The sequence below is a fragment of the Apis cerana genome, linkage group LG1 (genome assembly GCF_029169275.1).
Source record: "Apis cerana isolate GH-2021 linkage group LG1, AcerK_1.0, whole genome shotgun sequence".
NCBI classification, from domain to species: domain Eukaryota; kingdom Metazoa; phylum Arthropoda; class Insecta; order Hymenoptera; family Apidae; genus Apis; species Apis cerana.
Window position 1 is genome coordinate 15,207,619 of NC_083852.1, and position 19,873 is coordinate 15,227,491.

At 30.0% G+C, this 19,873-nt stretch overlaps 3 protein-coding genes across 12 annotated transcripts in view; 2 read left to right on the forward strand and 1 right to left on the reverse strand.

Annotated features, from left to right (window-relative positions):
• LOC108003544 (protein Skeletor, isoforms B/C) overlaps positions 1 to 10,942 on the forward strand; it is a 62,744-nt gene extending 51,802 nt beyond the window's left edge. For 6 of the 10 annotated variants that reach the window (XM_062076711.1, XM_062076705.1, XM_062076698.1 and 3 more), the window contains exons 5-12: positions 2,608 to 2,846; positions 2,918 to 3,098; positions 3,437 to 3,457; positions 3,602 to 3,974; positions 4,433 to 4,753; positions 4,864 to 4,987; positions 5,200 to 5,491; positions 5,824 to 10,942. In XM_062076711.1, coding sequence (XP_061932695.1) covers positions 2,608 to 2,846; positions 2,918 to 3,098; positions 3,437 to 3,457; positions 3,602 to 3,974; positions 4,433 to 4,753; positions 4,864 to 4,987; positions 5,200 to 5,491; positions 5,824 to 5,940 — 1,668 coding nt within the window. In that variant the 3' untranslated portion in view covers positions 5,941 to 10,942. The remainder of the gene's footprint in view (positions 1 to 2,607; positions 2,847 to 2,917; positions 3,099 to 3,436; positions 3,458 to 3,601; positions 3,975 to 4,432; positions 4,754 to 4,863; positions 4,988 to 5,199; positions 5,492 to 5,823) is intronic. The other 4 variants (XM_028669621.2, XM_028669620.2, XM_028669619.2 and 1 more) reach the window with 1 other exon arrangement.
• An 874-nt stretch (positions 10,943 to 11,816) lies between these two features.
• On the reverse strand, positions 11,817 to 16,716 carry LOC108003543 (nuclear pore complex protein Nup107). Its single transcript, XM_017065837.3, has 8 exons — positions 16,583 to 16,716; positions 15,986 to 16,515; positions 15,407 to 15,903; positions 15,107 to 15,314; positions 14,178 to 15,031; positions 13,782 to 14,099; positions 13,443 to 13,697; positions 11,817 to 13,205 (listed from the first exon to the last, which is right to left on the reverse strand). The coding sequence occupies exons 2-8, from the start codon at positions 16,506 to 16,508 to the stop codon at positions 13,104 to 13,106; spliced, it is 2,757 nt and encodes a 918-aa protein (XP_016921326.1). The 5' UTR covers positions 16,509 to 16,515; positions 16,583 to 16,716; the 3' UTR covers positions 11,817 to 13,103.
• Positions 16,717 to 17,041: 325 nt separating this feature from the next.
• On the forward strand, positions 17,042 to 19,782 carry LOC108003545 (mitochondrial-processing peptidase subunit beta). The gene is made up of 6 exons (XM_017065846.3): positions 17,042 to 17,200; positions 17,860 to 18,078; positions 18,151 to 18,536; positions 18,623 to 18,986; positions 19,061 to 19,315; positions 19,394 to 19,782. The coding sequence occupies exons 1-6, from the start codon at positions 17,132 to 17,134 to the stop codon at positions 19,532 to 19,534; spliced, it is 1,434 nt and encodes a 477-aa protein (XP_016921335.1). The 5' UTR covers positions 17,042 to 17,131; the 3' UTR covers positions 19,535 to 19,782.
• The last annotated feature ends 91 nt before the right edge of the window (positions 19,783 to 19,873 follow it).

A 19,873-nucleotide genomic window follows, 5' to 3' on the forward strand; every position in this document is an offset into this window, starting at 1 on the left:
ACATATATTAGATAATATACGTTATAACTTGAATATAGAATTCGTTACATTTTAAAAATCAATTTCAATAATATCATATTAATCCATTTTAATCTATAAGTGTTATTGAATATTATAGATACACATATATTAAATAAAAGAATCGTAAAGAATAAAATTGTCATGAATCATTACATTGTGAGTCAAAAAATTTTCATTACCCGAAATTTCACGTGTCTCTTTAGTGGATCAATCTTTTTGGACCAGGCAAAAAAGAGGCAAAGTTACAAGGAGATTGGCTTCCTCGAAAATTTCGTGGCCGAGTTGAACGTGAAGAATTCGAAAGGCCTGATCGAGAGAGAAAAGTAAATAATTTAACGAATCGTACGACCCTGATATGGAAAACTCATATCGTCAGTTCAAGGTATCGCGCGTATCGATTCCTTTGTAGACAAAAGTCTGGGAGTCGGTTCCAAAGAACATCTCGAAACCGTGGAATCAGGCCACGTATACAGTAGCCTTGAGCGGAATATCGAAGACGTCGAAGATATTCACCGACTTTTCAATCTTCGACTCTTGGCATACTTTTCGAGAAGTCGATAAAAAAGACAATAGGAAAATAGGGACCGATAGAACTGGTTAATCGGCCCACGCCAGTCACACGTGCACGTACATAACACATTAGTTACATAGTTAATCCTATTCAAAAATTATCTTTCAATATTTCAATTATATATATTATATATATTTGAATTGAAAAAGATAATTAAATTTATAAAAAGAAATTATCGATCAAGAAAATTCTGTTGTTATTTTTGATGGAATGCTTTTCTATAAACGATTAATTGTTGAGACTTATTAAAATCTATAACGAATTCACAAAGCATTTCTAAAAAGATTGTAACACAAGATAAAAACTTTTTATTTGATCCTTGGAAAATGTTGAAACAAAATTTCCAATCTTTTGAAAAGTTTTATAAAATCGATGTTTAATTACTTTTCTTATTAATAATAAAGAATCCATTTTGAGAATCCAAATTTCCTTTTCCCATTTTGACGAAAAAACTTGTTTAATTATTCAACGAAATTAAGTATTAAAATATGAAGACGAAAAAAGGACAGAAGATAAAAAAAGAAATTCCAAAGGAGGAAGCGTATAAAATCGTATCGTGTACGCGAAATAGATTTGTCCAGGGTTTACGGAATGAGTTGAGAAATCGTCGCGAGCATTGAATTTTCTCCCATAAAACGTTCCCCCGAGGATAAGCAAGTAGATCACCCTGTATACGGGATGGAATCCGTTTCTCGGATTTTACGAGGTCCCGCTTGAGATCTTTTTTTTTTTTTTTTTTTTTTTGCCTTTCACCCTCCTCTTCTCACCCTTCACATCCCCATTTCTGCTCCTCTCTTTTCCTTCCTATCGTTATTCCACTTCTACACTCATTCCCGTCTCACTTATTCAGACGTTTGACGGAACTTAGAATATAAACGATCCCAAACCAACCCCTATTGGTACGTCAGCTTCAACTTGAGGGGGTAAGGAATGATAGATCGACTTTTTCGACTGGCAGGGTGTAAATATGCGGCCTCTGAAAGACAACTTGATGAGACGGTTCCTGTTCGATGCCGGAAACTGCTCTCTCTCTCTCTCTCTCTCTTTATATATATATGTGTGTGTATGGTGCGTGTATATGTATATTTATCTTACTCTATCCTTTTGCTTTCGACGAGGAAATCGAACGTTCGATCCGTTTTTCGGAAAACATTGTCTTGTGTAGACTTGGAAAAAATGATTAAATATTAAAGAGGAGAGAAAGAAAAGACATGATAGAGGGGAAGATAGGAGTATGAAATATCCTCTTTGTTTTTGGTCTAAGGAATTTGTTTAGAATAGCTAAAAAAATAAAGAAAAATTAGAAAATTTCATATGAGATTCAAACTTTAAAAAACTATTGAATTTTTTGCTTTTTCTAATTATAAAGTAATTTATATAGTTTTTGAAGGAAGTAAATGTTATGAAACTGTGTTAAATTGTTGATAAAAAAAATTAATATTGATGCCATAAGAATATCAATTATAATAACAAGATTATAATTTATTTTATTCTATAATAATCAATGTAAATTTCATTCCCTCTGCCACTCATAATATAATGAATACGATAAATATTGGATCTACAATTTCTAATTTTTACAATTTTTTATTTAAATAAATAATTAAAATTCATTTTGTTATTTATTAGTAAATCTCAAATATCTTATATTATACATTAGTATGATCTTTTCTCACAATCGATTATATATAATATTATTAAAAATATCTTCAAATTCTCATTAATATTTTACAACTACGATTATTAATTTATATATTTTTTAATTCTTAAATGAAAAAAATACATTATTTAATTATTCTATTTTACTTAAATTTTAATTATTAATTACAAATCTCACTCACATACAATCAAAAGCTTGATGGTGTCCCGTCACATTCCCACTACCAATTCTAAGAAATTTCTTAAAAAAAATAAATAAATCTCCACGAAAGAAAATTCGTTCGATAATTTTAATTCCCTTAATGGTCAAACCACCAATGAAAAAGTATTGAACGGGCGTTTTTAATTAATCGTAGGTGAACTTTGGCGACGTTTACATCCCGGCAAATTTAAAAGTGCCGAAGGCAAGAGTGCTGCCAGAATTCTCGAGGCTGGCCCACGGTCTCCGTAGCGGGAACATCACCATTCTGGATAGCAAAACTTTTTACATACCGAATCTTCATTACGATGGTGCCGGCCCGGACGCGTATTTCTGGGTTGGGAACGGGTCAGAGCCTACCACGTTTGGTATCAAAGTGCCAAACGAGAGGAAAAGGTGCGTGCCCTTTACTTAGTGTTTTGGAATTACAATTAACGAGAATCGAGCGAAAATTTTTGTCTCTACAGTTTGGCACCATTGAAGGGATATCAAGGTGAAGACATCGAAATCGTTTTGCCGGGGAACTTGACGGTGCACGACATTGACTGGTTGTCGGTATGGTGCGTGCAATACAAGCACAACTTCGGGCATGTACTGATACCCAAGGACCTCGATGTTCCGCCTGCTCTTGGACAGACCAAAATTACGGTAACTGAAAACCGATGTTCAAGATCGAACGAAATTCCATTTTGTAGTATTCATGCATCTCTTAACCCTTTCGTTGCCAAGGACGAGATATCTCGTCTGTGTACGTCTCTCTCTCTCTGTACATAAAATTGACTTTTATCCAAAAATCTATTATTCTACAGACGAGATATCCCGAGTTCTACACGCGAGATATCTCGTCCAATCTCGTGTATCTTATCGAACGACGCTTACTTCGACGAGATATTTCGTCGGTTGGCAGGAAAGGGGTTAAAGTGTTAAAAAAACTTTTCAAATTAGATACGACATTTCATTAACGAAATGTATTTTTATCGGGATAGCCGCCTTGGTGGTACGATCCTGTAAGTAACTGTAGAGTCTATCAAACAGATTTCGACGTGTCAGAAACAATCATTCAGTTTTAATTAGTTATTACGTGATCCCGCATTAATAAAAAAAAAAAAAAGGAAAAAGGAAAAGGCAAAAATTTGTAATATTTTTTCCAGACAAGCAGTACACCATCACCGCCCCTGTCCAAACACGAGTTGACCAATTGCAAGGAAATGCTGGAGGGTCGTGTACAAGTCCAATGGGAGATGATAGGAGACGACATTCAGATCAGAGTGTCTGGCCGGATCAGGGAGGACCAGTACGTTGCGTTCGGTTTATCCGGCCGAGAGGGAAAGTCGGAGATGATCGGTGGCGATGTGGTGGTGGTCGCTTACAACAACAGGACCGATAAATTCATCGCCGAGGACTATTATATGTCGGATTACGCGCAGTGTGACGGGAATAAGGGTGTGTGCCCGGACGAAAGGATCGGAGGGAAGAACGACGCCGTTCTCGTGCATGGAGAACGAAAGAACGGAGTGACGACAGGTGAAAATTTTTTATGTTTGTCTATAAACACTTATCATCTTGCGTATGTAAAGATTTACCGAGGATTTGTTGGAAAAGTAACGATTTTTTAGTAATTTAAAGTAAGCATCAAATTTAATTCTTAAAATTATCCGATTAAATAAAATTAAATTTATGTAATATGATCAATTAGGAAGAAAAATTGTTTTGTTTTTATGTATGACTGCTTAATAATTGATTTCTAACTTTAAACAAGAATCTTTTAAGAATGAAGCACTAAAATAATTGATTATAAACAGTTAACATTTTAATTAACAAGAGACGTCTCTACTCCAATCCATCTTCTAATTTTCCTAGATCTACTTGTTTATCTCCACGACATCACACGAAATTTCATCTCAATCAATCGCCAATATCCTTCGCAATGATATCCAAAATTTTAGATTAACGTATTTTAACATTCGTGAAAAATGTTTCAGTTACTTATATGAGACCAATGAGCACGAACGAGCCAGTGAAGGACAAAATGATCCCAAATACAGAAACGAGCGTGATCGCTGCAATAGGACCTCTGAATTTGAGAGGAGAAGCCAATGCTCATCAAAGCTTCGACAAGACGACCGAGGACATCCGTATTGATTTTACGTCGAGAAATGTGCACGAGTGTACAAATTCCCTCTACAATCTCCCGGACATGTCTGACATCAAACCCTGGCCCGTAGCCGTAATCACTAACGAAACTATGTTCAGTGCTAGGATCGGCCCTGCTGGTGGGAAAAGGGGATACACGAGAATTACAGGTAACTTTCCTCCTATCTTAATCTCGTAAAAGTTTTTCTTCTTCTTTTCTCTTTTCCTGTTTATGTACTTTTATATAATTGATCGAATATCTTAATAATTAAATATATAGGACAACCTGCTTGGGGAATCGCGTGGTACATCAACGATTTGCTCATCCCAGAAATCACGGTGGAGAGAGGACAAACGTACACGTTCATAGTGGAGGGTGGAAACGATCCAGCTAACCCAGCCAGGCAAGTTAAAATTGCAAGCTGACGAGAGTCCAGTTTATATTCTGTTTTCTTGATCGTCGCTTCGATAATAACACGATCCATATATTTCCTTATTTGATTGCAATTTTCCATTATAATTGAATGTAATGCGTATCATCGAATCATTATCTTACAAATTGTGTCCTTTTGAAATTATTCATGGAATAATGCAAGAATGTATTTTATTCACTTAGGTACCATCCATTTTACATCACCAACAGTCCAGAGGGTGGATTTGGTCAAAAAACTGAGGATGAACAAAAGGCGCAAAAAGTGTTCGCAGGAGTAAAGTACGAGGATGGATATCCTTATCCAACTGCGGCTGGCCGCTATTGCGAATGGGTTCACAAGACGGTAGATATGAGTGCGGATATGGAGACTTTTGAAAATTTCTTTGAAACTCTTAGACTCGAGTGTGACAAGGGTGAACCGGCGAAACTTGTTTGGACCGTGACCGAAGATACTCCAGATTTAGTTTATTATCAGGTATTTATTAAAATGTAATTATATCGAATTAATGAAAGAAATGTGCAATTCCATAACTTATGAAAATTTATATTTTAAAATATAATAAGATAAGACGGTTCAGAAATATCATATCATAAAGTTCAATTATAAAATCGTTTTATCGTCGAGGAAGAATAAAATTAAGAATAAGAATTAAAAGAATTTGCACATGCTTTTGGCATGAAGAAGATAATGTTATCTTAATATCAAAATTTTTTGATACAATTGAATTGATTTGAAAATTTAATAATATTATGATGTGTTACTAAGTATAGGAAATAGCTCAATATGAAAATTTTGTTTTTCTACAGTGTTACACGCACAATAACTTGGGCTGGAAAATACACGTTGTCAACAGCGCACACACGGCCGTATTGTCGATGGTCACGACGACATTTGTCGTTAGTATGTTAAAATTCATAAGATGAATTAACCTTCAAATATCGTCTAGCGGGAAATACGCGGGAACATGGCGAGGTTTAAATTGAAAGAAAAGATAGAAAAAGATAGAAGAGGGAAATCGAATAAGAATAAAATTCGCGTAAAATAAGATGGTGATAAAACAAAAACAAAAAAAAAAAACAAAAAGCGATTGTTAAAAATCTGCTGAACACGATACAAGGTTGTAAGAAAGTATTTAGCTCGTAAGGTTTAATCGTACGTAAAAGATTAGCAGAATATTTTTAAGATCTATCAGATTCAATATTTCATACTATACTATATATATATATATATATATATATGTATATTTATATATATACAGATACATATAAATATATACATATATATATATATATTATATACATAAATATATACATAAATACATATTAACACGGCACTTGAGGAGAACGAGATTCGAGGTGATTTTTAACGTTTAAGAATTTAAGAGACTACTTAGGAAAAAGGAGAGGAAGAATAATTTCTGACAATAATAATAATAAAATTCGGGATCGGGGTATATATAAACGTAAATAATTTCTGACAATAACGTGAACTTGTGTTATTTATCATATGGGACGGGAGGGATATAATTTATCAAAGAGAATTTCTCGATCGATATGATCGATGTATATCGGTGATAAACGAAAGAACGGGGAAAGTATCCGTGGTACATGTACAATGTAAATTTTGCACAAAGCTATAGTTGAGTATAATGTAACATTAAAGATCGAGTAGCACTTAAGATATACATTTATAAATGCTGTCGACTTGACAATAATACGTAGGGTAGTGAACGATGAAGGAATCGCTGAAGAATAAAAAAAATAAATAAATAAATAAAACGAGAAAATATGTACAAGGTATCGTCAGACATATTATATAACTTAAGGGTGATACAATTACAAAACTATCCCTTATACGTGTAACAATGCTATAATATGTACATATACTATAGAGTGGACCTTCCTAAAACGGAATGAAAGTATAAAATGTGCCTTGGGTACAGATAATAAACTTCTCTAATTACACGAATTAGGAACCACTCGGACAAATGATACCCTGTAATACTTAGGAACTGGTTTCTTGCGCTTTAAATCGTATCGTAAGTCGTGAGTACGCGAAAGAAAGTAAAAATATCCCATTTTATAAAAGTAAATCAAGTAAGACGATTAATGTAACTTGAAGAAGATTTAAAGAAAAAACACACGTATTCAAAGAGACGTACAAATCAACAACCGAGCGCGATACGCGCAAGAAATAAGAAATCGTGCAACCAAGAAATCAGAAAAATACATAATCACTTTAGAAACGTAGAGATTAACGAAGTAGTAAAAAAAAAAAAAGGATATATCTCTTCCACTTTTTAAATATGAATGTAAAAATTATGCAATACTCAGATTCTAAGTAACAGGGTGTCCTCAAAATTGCTAGCAGCGAACAAAATTCTTTGCAATTTCGATTGCTTATCGCACGAAGACCAGCCTGTATTTAATTGCATACATACTTAACATAAACATTATATATATACAAACATATATATATATATATATATACATATATTAAACATACATTACATGAAGTACTACATAACATATGAAACAAAATTCGAAAATTTACATCGTTTTAGCTGCCAACGTTGTTCAATTTGTATTCGTAATTTGTAAGCGATAACCACTTGATAGTTGGATAAAGATCTAGCATTATTTATACCGTTTCCCTCTCCTTTCGAGTTACGACGATCGAAAGATCGATCCCTCTTCAAATATTATTCGTGAAAAGAAGCGACGAATACATTGGACATCGTTGCCCCAGCTTTTACGTGAGATGCGTGAGACGAATAAAAGAGAGAGAAAAAAAAACAGTGTTAAGTAAGGATACGTATTACACGCGTTTGTAAAATTAATCAAGCGACAATAAGACGAAATCGATCCGACACGTTTGGATCCAAATAATTCCGGCAATACTCGACGACGATCCTTCAGAGGATTCCACATAATTTTCTTCGCGTCTGCATGCCTTAGAATAACGCATCCTTCGTCGCCATTTTTTTTTTTTGTTATTTTTCTCTCCTCTATCTCGCTTCTCTATTCCTTATTATCCCCGTTAACTGTGTTGTTATTCTTTTCTTCTCTAAGCGAGTCCTTCGAGAGAGCGAGGCGGATTGTAACAATGTAAGTGGATATAAAACTCCTACTTCTGTGGAAGACAATAATATGATGATACCGAGTCAAAAATTCGAGAGGGCTGCTCCGAGCGGTTTTCACGCGAGTCGGGGAGGAAAGTAGCATTTCGAAAAAAAAGAATCGAAACTTGCTGTCCCGCGTTTTAGTTTCGAGACAATAAAGGTATACCTTCACAAGGGTCGATTATCTATTTGACAATAAAAAAGTTACTCCGACAATAAAATACGATTGATCGCGATTAAAGAGTTCTATATTTTATGACGGAGATGATGAAACGTATCCAAACGATAATTTAAACCAAGGGACACCACGAAATCTCGAAACTTTTTCTTATTTTATAAAGTACTATAAAGATTCAATTAAATAATAATTGTTATAAATCATTGATATAAATCATTGAAAGCGTTTATATTTTAAGTCGAACAAATGACCGATTGTTTATTGTGGAACTGAATTTGAAGAATTTCGAGAATCGAGATTTATTAAAAATTTAATTCTTCACGAAAGATTCTTCTTAACACGAAGAAAAAAAAAGAAGAATAAACGTACTTTGGATTTCGATATCTTCAAAAAATTTCGAGATCTTAATAAAGTCTCTAGTTTAAACCTTTGACAATATTTATGGATACGCTTCACCAATCTTAATTTTAAAACGATTTGGACAATAAAAGCACGTTGATCGTTTTAAATATTACGATGTTAGTCGATTAGATCGAGCGATAACGCGGCTATTTGATAATGGTTGCAATAAGGAAACGCAGGACAGCAGGTGTTATTTGTTAGGAGACAAACATGTATCTGTACGGATCAATTATTCGAGGTGTAAGTGTACAAAGAAAAAATTAAATGGCGTACAGTTCCGCCTACATTAAGCTATTAGTTATATATAAATATATACATACATATATATATATATATAAATGAGTGTACAGAACGAAACGAAAGTTTTAGATAGGAATGTAAAGATCTTCTCTTTTTAATAATCTCTTGTCTCTCCTCTCCTCTCTTTTTCCCTTTGTCCGTCTCTTTCGTATACATGTACACTTTTACGTATGTATCTCTTTCTCTCTCTTTATCTCTCGTTTTCACTTCCTTGTAGAATATTCACGGAGCAGCCCGGCGATATCCCTCAAGTTGTTAGCGATTAAGGAGCAAACGATAGTTTAGAGGTTAAGTAAAAAACTTTTTTTTTTGCTGTATCGACGTGTAATTTAAAAATAACGACAACCCAAAAAAAAAAAAAAAAGGGAGATAAATATTGTACGAAGAAATTAGATCGTATTATCGATCGGCCATCGATCAGATCAAAACGATGGCCAAATTTCGATGTATAACATCCCGAAAACCCGTGAATTTTAAATCGTTTAGCGATTACCTTGTAACTTAAACACTTTCAAATTTTTGTGTCTCTCGTATCGTAGTCAAAATAGGATTTTAAACTCGTGTAACTTTTCTTCCATACGCGTCGATCCTCTCTTGGAAGTCGATGGATCCAAGGATCGATTAATTCGAAGAAATTTAAGCGAAGGGGAAAGAGAGATCGATAGAATGTGATTCTATCTTATTAGCGCTCAATTTGAACGAATTGTCTAAGTATTCGTAAGAACGTTCCTCCCTGTGTGATCCTTCCCTTGCTGATAATTTCCACAAACTTCTACATTTGTTATGTACTGTTTTTTCTTGTACGATACTTGTTCACATATCCCTACGAACATATCCCTAATGTAAGATTCGGAAGGTTTTTGAAAAAAAAAAAAAAAAAAAGAAACGTGTTTCGATTAATGATTTATTCGAATTTTCTCTTAAATTTAAATATAACAAAAATTAGATAGAAATTAACTTAATTAACTTTAAATTAATAATATCCTCGAGATCGGCGTTTATGTCTCTGATTTATGTCCAAAATGCCGTGTTCTAGGAATATCTCGATAGGTTAAAAGGTTAAAAGGGAAAACGATAAAAGAAAAATAAGGAAATTGATTGATATAAGCGGCGATAAATCATAGAGATAAATAAGGAACAACATTCGAACTACCGATTTTAATGATGTCGATTAATCAAACGGATGTATAACACTGTCAATATGTATGTAACGACGATGATCTTTTTTGTTTCAATGATATATCTAGAGATAACTCGAAGATTTTTAAAAACTGGATATCTTTCTGAATCTTATCCTTGTCGTAGAATATATTTTCACACTTAAGAACAACGTAGAGAGCGAGAGAAAAAAAGGGAGAAACGGTATAACAGTGCTTCGGCTCTTTGCACTCTTTGAGTATTCTAATATTCTTCCTCTAATTGTCGAAGTTGCACGTACACGTGATATATCTACTTACGTGTAAAGAAGAAACAAACGCAAGAAAACACTTGTATGAATATCGAATTTAAGAAGACAAAACTTTGAAAAGGATTTTATTCGCGAGTGCAATATAAAGAACGTACAAAGTGTTATGATAAGAATTGATTTATTATGATAGACCGTCCTGAGTTGTGTTTAACAAATTTTAAGGATCTATTTTTGAACGACGAGAGTATCGTTGGGCGAGTGTTGTAATATTTTATCGTTAAGAGAGAATGTCTCCAAGAATCGTATTTGGATTTGATCGAAAGTAGTAGAGTAACCTGTTAATGATCGGGCACGAGTGCGAAGAGTTGAAGGGAAGAAATTCATAAAATCCATATCCAAATATCCGTAGATAAGTCGTTTTCAAACATGCTGATACGCACCCATTAGTAATTAGAATGTCTTGTAGAAGATAACTTAGTGAAACTTTAAACGAAGAAACGAAAAAAAAAAAAAGAAGTAAAATTTATCAAGTTGTATTCTATCTGAAGAAATATGTCGAGAAGGGGGAAAAACGAAAACGAGCCTAATTCTGGAAAGTATGCCAAATCTTTCGGCAAATTTATCAAGCTCTCGCGTAAACAAAAAAATAAAAAAATAATGTAGCATTATCGAAAATGATAAAACAATTGTCAACCGTTTTTTTCAACGTTTACGTGTTAGACTAGACTAATCAACAAAGTAACTCTATTAATCGTGTACTCGTATTACTGTAAAGTCGATTCAATTGTCAAGATCCTTCGTGTTTTTACGAAACACGTGCGAAAATAGTTTCATAACACATCAAATTTTTTAATAATTTCATCATGTCTTGTGTTACTAAAAAAAAAAAAAAAAAGAAAAAAAAGGAAGAAAAATAAAATGAAAGTATTAAAATAATTTAAATATTAGGCTAAATATAACAGCCTAATTTTAACAGTTAAAATGCTACTTACATAATCATTGATTCCATTTATCAATCTTTAAAATACGCACGTGTCTAATGTTTATGATCATCTTGAATGCGAAAATAAATCGCTCTGGTCCAGAGTATAAACTTACTAACTGCATACAAAGATGTATACGAATTTGAATTTCGATGTCAATGCAGTATAGTGCATTTTAAGCCATATATGTGTATAATATTGCACATGTCATCCTTTCTTTTCCTCTTCTTTTTATCTATTTTTGAACAAAAATTTTATGATGAAATTTATACTGCACTACAAAATTTATGTATCGATAGAGAAATAGGTATTATAAGAATATAAATGCTCAGAATACTTGTTTCACGAAGCTACAATACTTTATATCCTATCGTTTAAATTAATTCTTTTTCGAAATTATAAAAAAATTTTTTTTCCTTGATTGCGATGCTATAAATTTTATTTTGCGTAATTAAATTATTAATACATTGCAATATCTTAATCGATTAATTTCGTAAGTGGATTGTAGCTTTTTGAAATAAGTTCAAAAATTTGTGAAACGTTATATTATCAGATCTATACTTCTAGGGTTCTTAGATTTTATTCAAATAACGATTGAATTTAAATATAGTAAATTTTTTCAATGGCTATCCAATAATTCATATTTTAAAATTCTATGTTCTAGTTCAACTAAGAACTCTAAGCGAAAGTAATTCGGATGAACATCGAGTAAAGATCTATTTTGGTCAATTATTCCGTGATATATCCTCTTAGTTTTAATTCATTTATGATTAATTACAGAATCGCTTCGAATAATCGCAATTAATTAATCCTTTAATTGAATCATGCCATCATATTATGAATTTGATTATTCATTTTCGATATGAAATCATTTCTGTGCAATGTTAATTTTCTTGATATATAGTCTATATAGTATAATACATGAATGGTGAAGGTTCAATTATAATGTCAATCCTTTTTTATTTTCTTTTTCTTATTTTATAAAAACAAAGAGGAAAAAAAAAACAAATATATGCATCAAGCCACATAGAGAGATGAACGCTCTCAATAAAAAATGTTATGAAAAGACTGCTATTGCCGGCAAAAAATAACACTCATTGAACATAGATTTAGAGTTTTCAATGTATGCCATACATCACAAATACCATCGTTCTGTACCATGGTTTTTCTTTTTTCGTTCAATGCGAAGATTCTTTAAAAAAATTTCTATTTATAAATAAATGTTTGTATGTATTTATCTATTGTACACAGATCCATGTCCGAAAGATACCGGCGATATATATGAGATTTGGAAGTGGCTAAACTATAGAGAAACATCGTAAAATTATAATGATTATTATTCCAATGAAAATATCTCAGGATAATGTTTGTCCTTCATTGTCCCTGAGTTTCTCCGCAATATTTCACGCGTTAAATCTACAGCTTTGACAGCGCTACATTTATTAACGATTGAGTAAAAGAAGCATCTAAGTAATCATGAAGTATATAATATATTATGATTATGAATTATTGAACATTGTATCAAATTTTATATTCACTTCTTGTGGTTGACAATAAACTGGTTTTATAAAAAAATTTAAAGATTTTTATAAAATTTTTCGATATTCGATATTGTAATACATAACATCACATATGCGCAGTTAAATATATATATATATACACATTATCTTTTTCATATAATTTTATTAAATATTTCATTTTGGATATCCCCAAGGATCTTTTTTTTGATCCATTAAAACAAGAGAAGATTCACAGATTTTCTTGAATACTTCACGTAATCTTCCTTTTTGGAATACCTAAAATAAATTAAAATGTGAATTGTCTTTTTTTTATTTAAAAAAAAACTTTAATATATAGAATATATACTCGTGAAATATTGTTAAAAAATAGATTCTAGAGATTAAAACAAATACAAAAGTTATATATAAAAATATCAATAGAATATTATTTATTAAATAATAAACAATTTAAATTTGCGTTAATGTTTTGATAATAATATCTTATGAATACATTAATACGTTATAAACATGTACCTTATAAAGTTGATATTGTTCAGAAGCAAGAATATCTGCTAATTGAATGCATTCAGCATGTTCATTCATTTCAGACATTACAGAATGTAAAAGAAGTGTAATTTTTGGAATACAAAGTTCACGTAATTTTTCCATTTGATGATCACGAGATATTTCTTCTGGTGTACATGGTTCATCATTATTATTATTATTTGAATCAACTAACCAACCACCATCCGGAAATAATAATACATTGAATAATAATTGTTTAACTGCCTATAAAATTAAATAAAATTAATAATTTTGTTTAATAGTTTTTATTTTATATTAATATTATATCAAATTTTATTTTGCAATTACCTTTGTATGATGTTGCATCGTAGATGTCCATCTTTCCATTTCTACATTGTATTGTGCTTTTTTGTGTTCATATGCAACTTTTTCAGTGAACGTGGCATATGGTGGCAATTCTTCTAATGGTGCAGGTTTTCCATGATGATAATGAGAGAACCATTCTGCAAAACCTTCTTGGGCATCAAGATAAGTTTTATAACAAACATATTCCCGAATCGTCGAAGAAGCTTTCTTCGAAAGATTACTTGTCATTGTGAGATTTGTTAATGTGCCTTCCATTGTTGGATATTCAGCCATAATAGCTTCAATAGAATCCACTGGAATCTGCAAAATTTAATAACAATCATAAATTTTTAATGTAAAAAAATAATATAAAAAATAACGAATAATTTAACTTTATACTTTATTAAAGGCTTTTCTAGCGGCATCAATTTTTTCATTTGCTAGAAAATATCTTATAAGAGCATTAGTTTGCCACAATGCTTCTTCTCGTTGACTTGGATAAAATATTAACCAATCCAATGCATTAATTTTATCTATATCTGTATCTGTTAAAGTGCCTTTCAAATCTATGGGATCGATATCAATGTTCTTGGAACGAATACTTTCTACTACTAATTTTGTAATTGCTTCTACATTTAAATTAGCATCTTCCGCTGCAGTTAAACATTTTCTACGCTGTTCATGATCTTTAATATTTTCTAAATAACTAGCATAATTGGTAACTTGTAATTCTCGTGGCAACATAGCTGTGTAGAAAGCAATTAGAATTGGATCATCCATTTCGATTAATATATGAACATATGCCAATAAAACTTTATCTCCAATTTTATCTTTTGCATTTTTCCCAATCTGACGAAAGAAACATATTAAATGTGCTAAGAATCTTAAAAAATGAGGATCACAGGTACCCGTATTTATCATGTTATCTATTTCTTCCATTAATTTTGGTATTTGATCTAATATCAAATATTTTTGTATTAAATGATCAGGCTTATTTGATTCCATTCGAATTTTGGGATCTTTTGATGCATGAAGTTCTTTAAAAACATCTTTCAATGAAATCTCGTTTTTCCAATAATCATCAGGCATGTTTGTAAAACTTTTTATTACTAAATCTCTTACTTCTCTTTCCACTTTAATATCTAATAATGTTTTCATATAAGCCCATAATGCATCTTGCCAAGAAGTTGCTATTTGCAACATTTGTTGAAGATTTCCACAAAGACTTGCATAAATAGTACGATAATATTCACCTAAATGAAAAAAATTTAAATATAAATATTTTCATAAATTATTTTTAATAATGAATACAATAAAAAAATTATTACCTACGCGTTTATCTTGTGAAAGTTCCCAAGCACATAATTTCCATAAGCTTCTATTAGGATTTCCTTCAATGGGCAATTTAGTATCAATTAATGGATTTTGATAATTAGGATCATGATGAGGTATCCATCCTAATAAACATGCAGCTTTCCAAGGCTGTCCACAATGTTCAGCTAATGTCTGTGCTTTTTGAAGACGACCGCAACGAACCTGAATGAAATATATTATTCATGTTATATTTTTTTCATCTTATTATTTATATAATCATTTCTATTTGATTTTTTATTTAAAAAAATTCATACTTCTATGAACATTCTTTTTTCGAGTCTTTTATCATCTTCTTTATCTAAATCATGTAAAGATTTTCCTTCTCCAGATTCTCTTATTGGAGCATCTGGATCTAGAGATGATAACAATGGCCTAGTCGAACGAAACGGAATTTGATCTTTACTCTCATACGTTAATAACTGTCTTACAGTATTTTCCCATGGAAGTGTTTTATCTGTGAAATGTTCAGTAATTGGGTGTTTTTCTGCTTGATCCAATGCATTCTTTTCCAACCAGTCAATTATTAACTGATATTCTCTAATGTAACTTTCAGTTTTAAATAAATTATCTATTACAACTTTTTCTGATATGTATGTATTACTTTCTTCTAAATCATCTTCCATTGGAGTAGGAAAATTGAGACTATTTATTCTATTTTGATATAAACAATAAATAAGCCTCCATGTATTCCTTTCATTTTCTAAAGAAATTTCTTCATCTGATACATTAGTTTCTATCTTCGACTGCATTCCTAAATGATAAAAATTTTTATTATATAAAAAATATAATATAAAAATATAAGATTAATAAATAAATCATAATTTTCTATATACCTCTCATTATATCTAATGTATCTGTACAATTCTGTATAAAATCTGCAATAGTATCAAATACTTGTGTTTCTGAAAAATTTATCTGCACACTGTGTAAGAAATCATAATAAAGTTTAGACATAACATCTCTTAAAGGTTTCTTTGATTTTAAAATTATACCAGTTGCACTACTATCTTCCATCATTTCTCTCAAGGTAAGTTCACCTTTTTCTGAAGCAGCCATTATATCTCGAACTTCATGAGGAGTAAGTGTTAATGAATTATCAATATCCAAAAGATCATGGCCCTTAATCAATCTTGAATGAGGATAGAATTTGCCTAACATTTTAGGGCTATTAATATCGTTAAATTGATAAGAATCATCCTGGTCTTTTCGTAAATGATTGGTACTTTGCAAAGATAATCTTTTTGGAGTTATACTTTTTCCACTTAACCTCAAAAATGACTTTCGTTGAGCATTTTCTTGATTAAACATTTGAATAGATCGCTCTAAATTTTCAGTGGTATCATTTATACTATTCATTTTTTAACTAAAATTCAAAGGCTTATCAATATTTAATTAAAATTACTTATTTTATTGAAAATAAGAATATTTACACATGAGGGATATACTTGACAATTGTACCGGTTTTCGAATTTTACAGATGCAACAACAATAAAATAGGGAATTTTTTCAATATAATAAATTTCCCTATATGTATGATACAAAATTCAGTAACAAAATAAGAAATGTATTTTATAATATTTATGTTTTATAATATATTTTAATGATATTTAATATTTAATATTTAATAATATTTGGATATGATAATTAAATATTTTTTTGAAAACTTAATATGTTTAAAAAAATTATTCTAATTAAAAAATTTTTATAAAACTAGATATAAATTTTCATAAAACAAAATTTATATTACATATTATTTCAAAAGAATTGATTTTTTTATTAATTTTACAATATATATAAAATAATTTTATATAATTAAACTAATATTAGATAAATTTTTATATATTGTTTATTAATATATTTATTTACAGTATAATAAAAAAAATATATCAAAATTATTTTGAAGCATTAATTTGAACTATATTACTTTTCTTGTAACAAGATCGTACCAATCGTACGCGCAGTTGCAAAGACTTATAGAAATGGCGACTTGTCTGCTTAAAGTTAGCTCTGCATTGCGGGCTTATTCCAACAAAAGTAGTCTTGTAAAGGTAATAAAATCAAGAATTTATAAAATAATAAAATATTACATTGTATCAGAAAAATTATTTTTAAATTCTATATTCAAATCAATTTAATTTTTCCGAGATAAACGATTGATTCCATTTTCTCCTTACGTAATGAGAATGAATCTTTTGAAAGTTTGTAAAAACAAAAGAAACGAAATGAATAAGTATTAATGAACAACAAATAAAATACAATGAATAGAATTTTATGTAGAATTTTTTGTATTAAGCTATCATAACCTTAATATATATATATATATAAATATATGTCATTCTGCACAATAACATGAAACATAGAAAATTAAAAATTCGATATACATTTTTATACATTATCAAAATAATTACATTATTATTTTAATTTTATATTAATAAATAATTTTATATTTTAATAATTAAAAATATTATCAAACTCATATTTATTCAGTCTTTTAATTACTATTTCTTGTTATAAAATTATAAATTAATAATATAATTAAAAATTAATAATATTAATATAATTCTTTTTATATCTTTTATATAAATTTAAAAATAAAGTTATATAAATTTACAAACAAATCAATACATCAAAATCAAATTAATTTTTTATATAGAAATATAATTTATTTTTTTTTCTTTGTTATTATATTATTTATAATTATATTTAGATACAAAAGCAATGGAGATCTACATCAGCATCATTAAAAGAAATATTAATGAATCAGCCACCAACTCAAGTTACAACTTTAGATTGTGGTATGAGAATTGCTACTGAAGATAGTGGAGCACCAACAGCCACAGTTGGATTATGGATTGATGCTGGCAGTCGTTTTGAAACTGATGAAAACAATGGAGTTGCCCATTTTATGGAGCATATGGCATTCAAAGTAAATAATATTTTTTTAATTTATTTGAAGTAAATTATTAAAAATAATAATAAAATTAATAATTGTAAACAGGGAACTACTAAACGTTCACAAACTGATTTAGAATTAGAAATTGAAAATATGGGTGCTCATTTAAATGCATATACAAGTCGGGAACAAACAGTATTTTATGCTAAATGTTTGGCAGAAGATGTTCCAAAAGCTGTTGAAATTTTAAGCGACATTATTCAAAATTCAAAACTTGGAGAAAATGAAATTGAAAGAGAACGTGGTGTTATTTTAAGAGAAATGCAAGAAGTTGAAACAAATCTTCAAGAAGTTGTTTTTGATCATTTACATGCTAGTGCTTATCAGGGTACACCATTAGGAAGAACAATTCTTGGTCCTACTAAAAATATTAAAAGTATTACAAGAAATGATCTTCTTAACTATGTTAGATCATATTATGGTCCACCTAGGTATGTGATTCAACAATTATATATATTTACAAAATTTATATTTCATTTTATTTATATATCTAAAAATTATTATATTATTTTCATAGATTTATTTTAGCTGGTGCAGGTGGTGTAAATCATAATGCATTAGTAGAATTAGCTCAAAAACATTTTGGCCAAATGAAAGGACCATTTTATGATGAAATTCCTTCAATATTAGAACCATGCCGTTATACAGGATCAGAAATAAGAGTTCGTGATGATACTATTCCCCTTGCACATGTTGCCATTGCTGTTGAAGGTGCAGGCTGGACTGATCCAGATAACATTCCTCTTATGGTTGCAAATACCCTTATGGGAGCATGGGATCGTAGTCAAGGAGGAGGTGTAAACAATATAAGTTATTTGGCTGAAGCTTCTGCAACTGATGGATTATGTCACAGTTATCAAAGTTTCAATACTTGTTATCAAGTACTTACTATTAAATTATTATTTATATAATTATAAGACTAATGTAAAATATATTAATAATTTTTTTTCTATAGGATACAGGTCTTTGGGGTATATATTTTGTATGTGATCCTATGGAAATTCAGGATTTTGTATTTAATGTACAACGTGAATGGATGAGATTATGCACGACAGTAACCGAAAAAGAAGTAGATCGCGCAAAAAACATCCTTAAAACAAATATGCTTCTTCAATTAGATGGAACAACTGCAATTTGCGAAGATATCGGACGTCAAATGCTTTGTTATAATCGACGCATACCACTTCATGAACTTGAAGCTAGAATAGATGTAAGTAATATTTGAATATATAAGTAATATTTTATATATTTTAAATATTTTTATTTTAATAAATTAAATTATTTGCAGAGCGTAAATGCTTCAAATATTCATGATATTGGTATGAAATATATTTATGACCAGTGTCCAGTAATTGCAGCAGTTGGACCAATTGAAAATTTACTTGATTATAATCTCATTCGTGCCGGCATGTACAGATTACGAGTGTAAACATATTTTCTTTGATAAATTTAGAACAAGTTATAAATAACATCGTTTTTAGCAAAAAATTTTAATTAAAATAAGACTATAAAAATATAACTATAAATTAATAATTATCTATATAAAAAATTTTTTATTTGTTTTTCATTGATATTTTATAGTCTTATTTTAATTTTAACTAATAAATAGTACATTTTCAAATACATTTTCATGTATTATCTGGCTTAAATGTACCAATAAATTTATCTTTAAAGAAATCATTTTTTTTGACTTATAATTTATAGAAAAAGAAATTATATTTAATAGATAAAAATATTTCAAAATATGATTTGAAGTAATTTTGTTTAC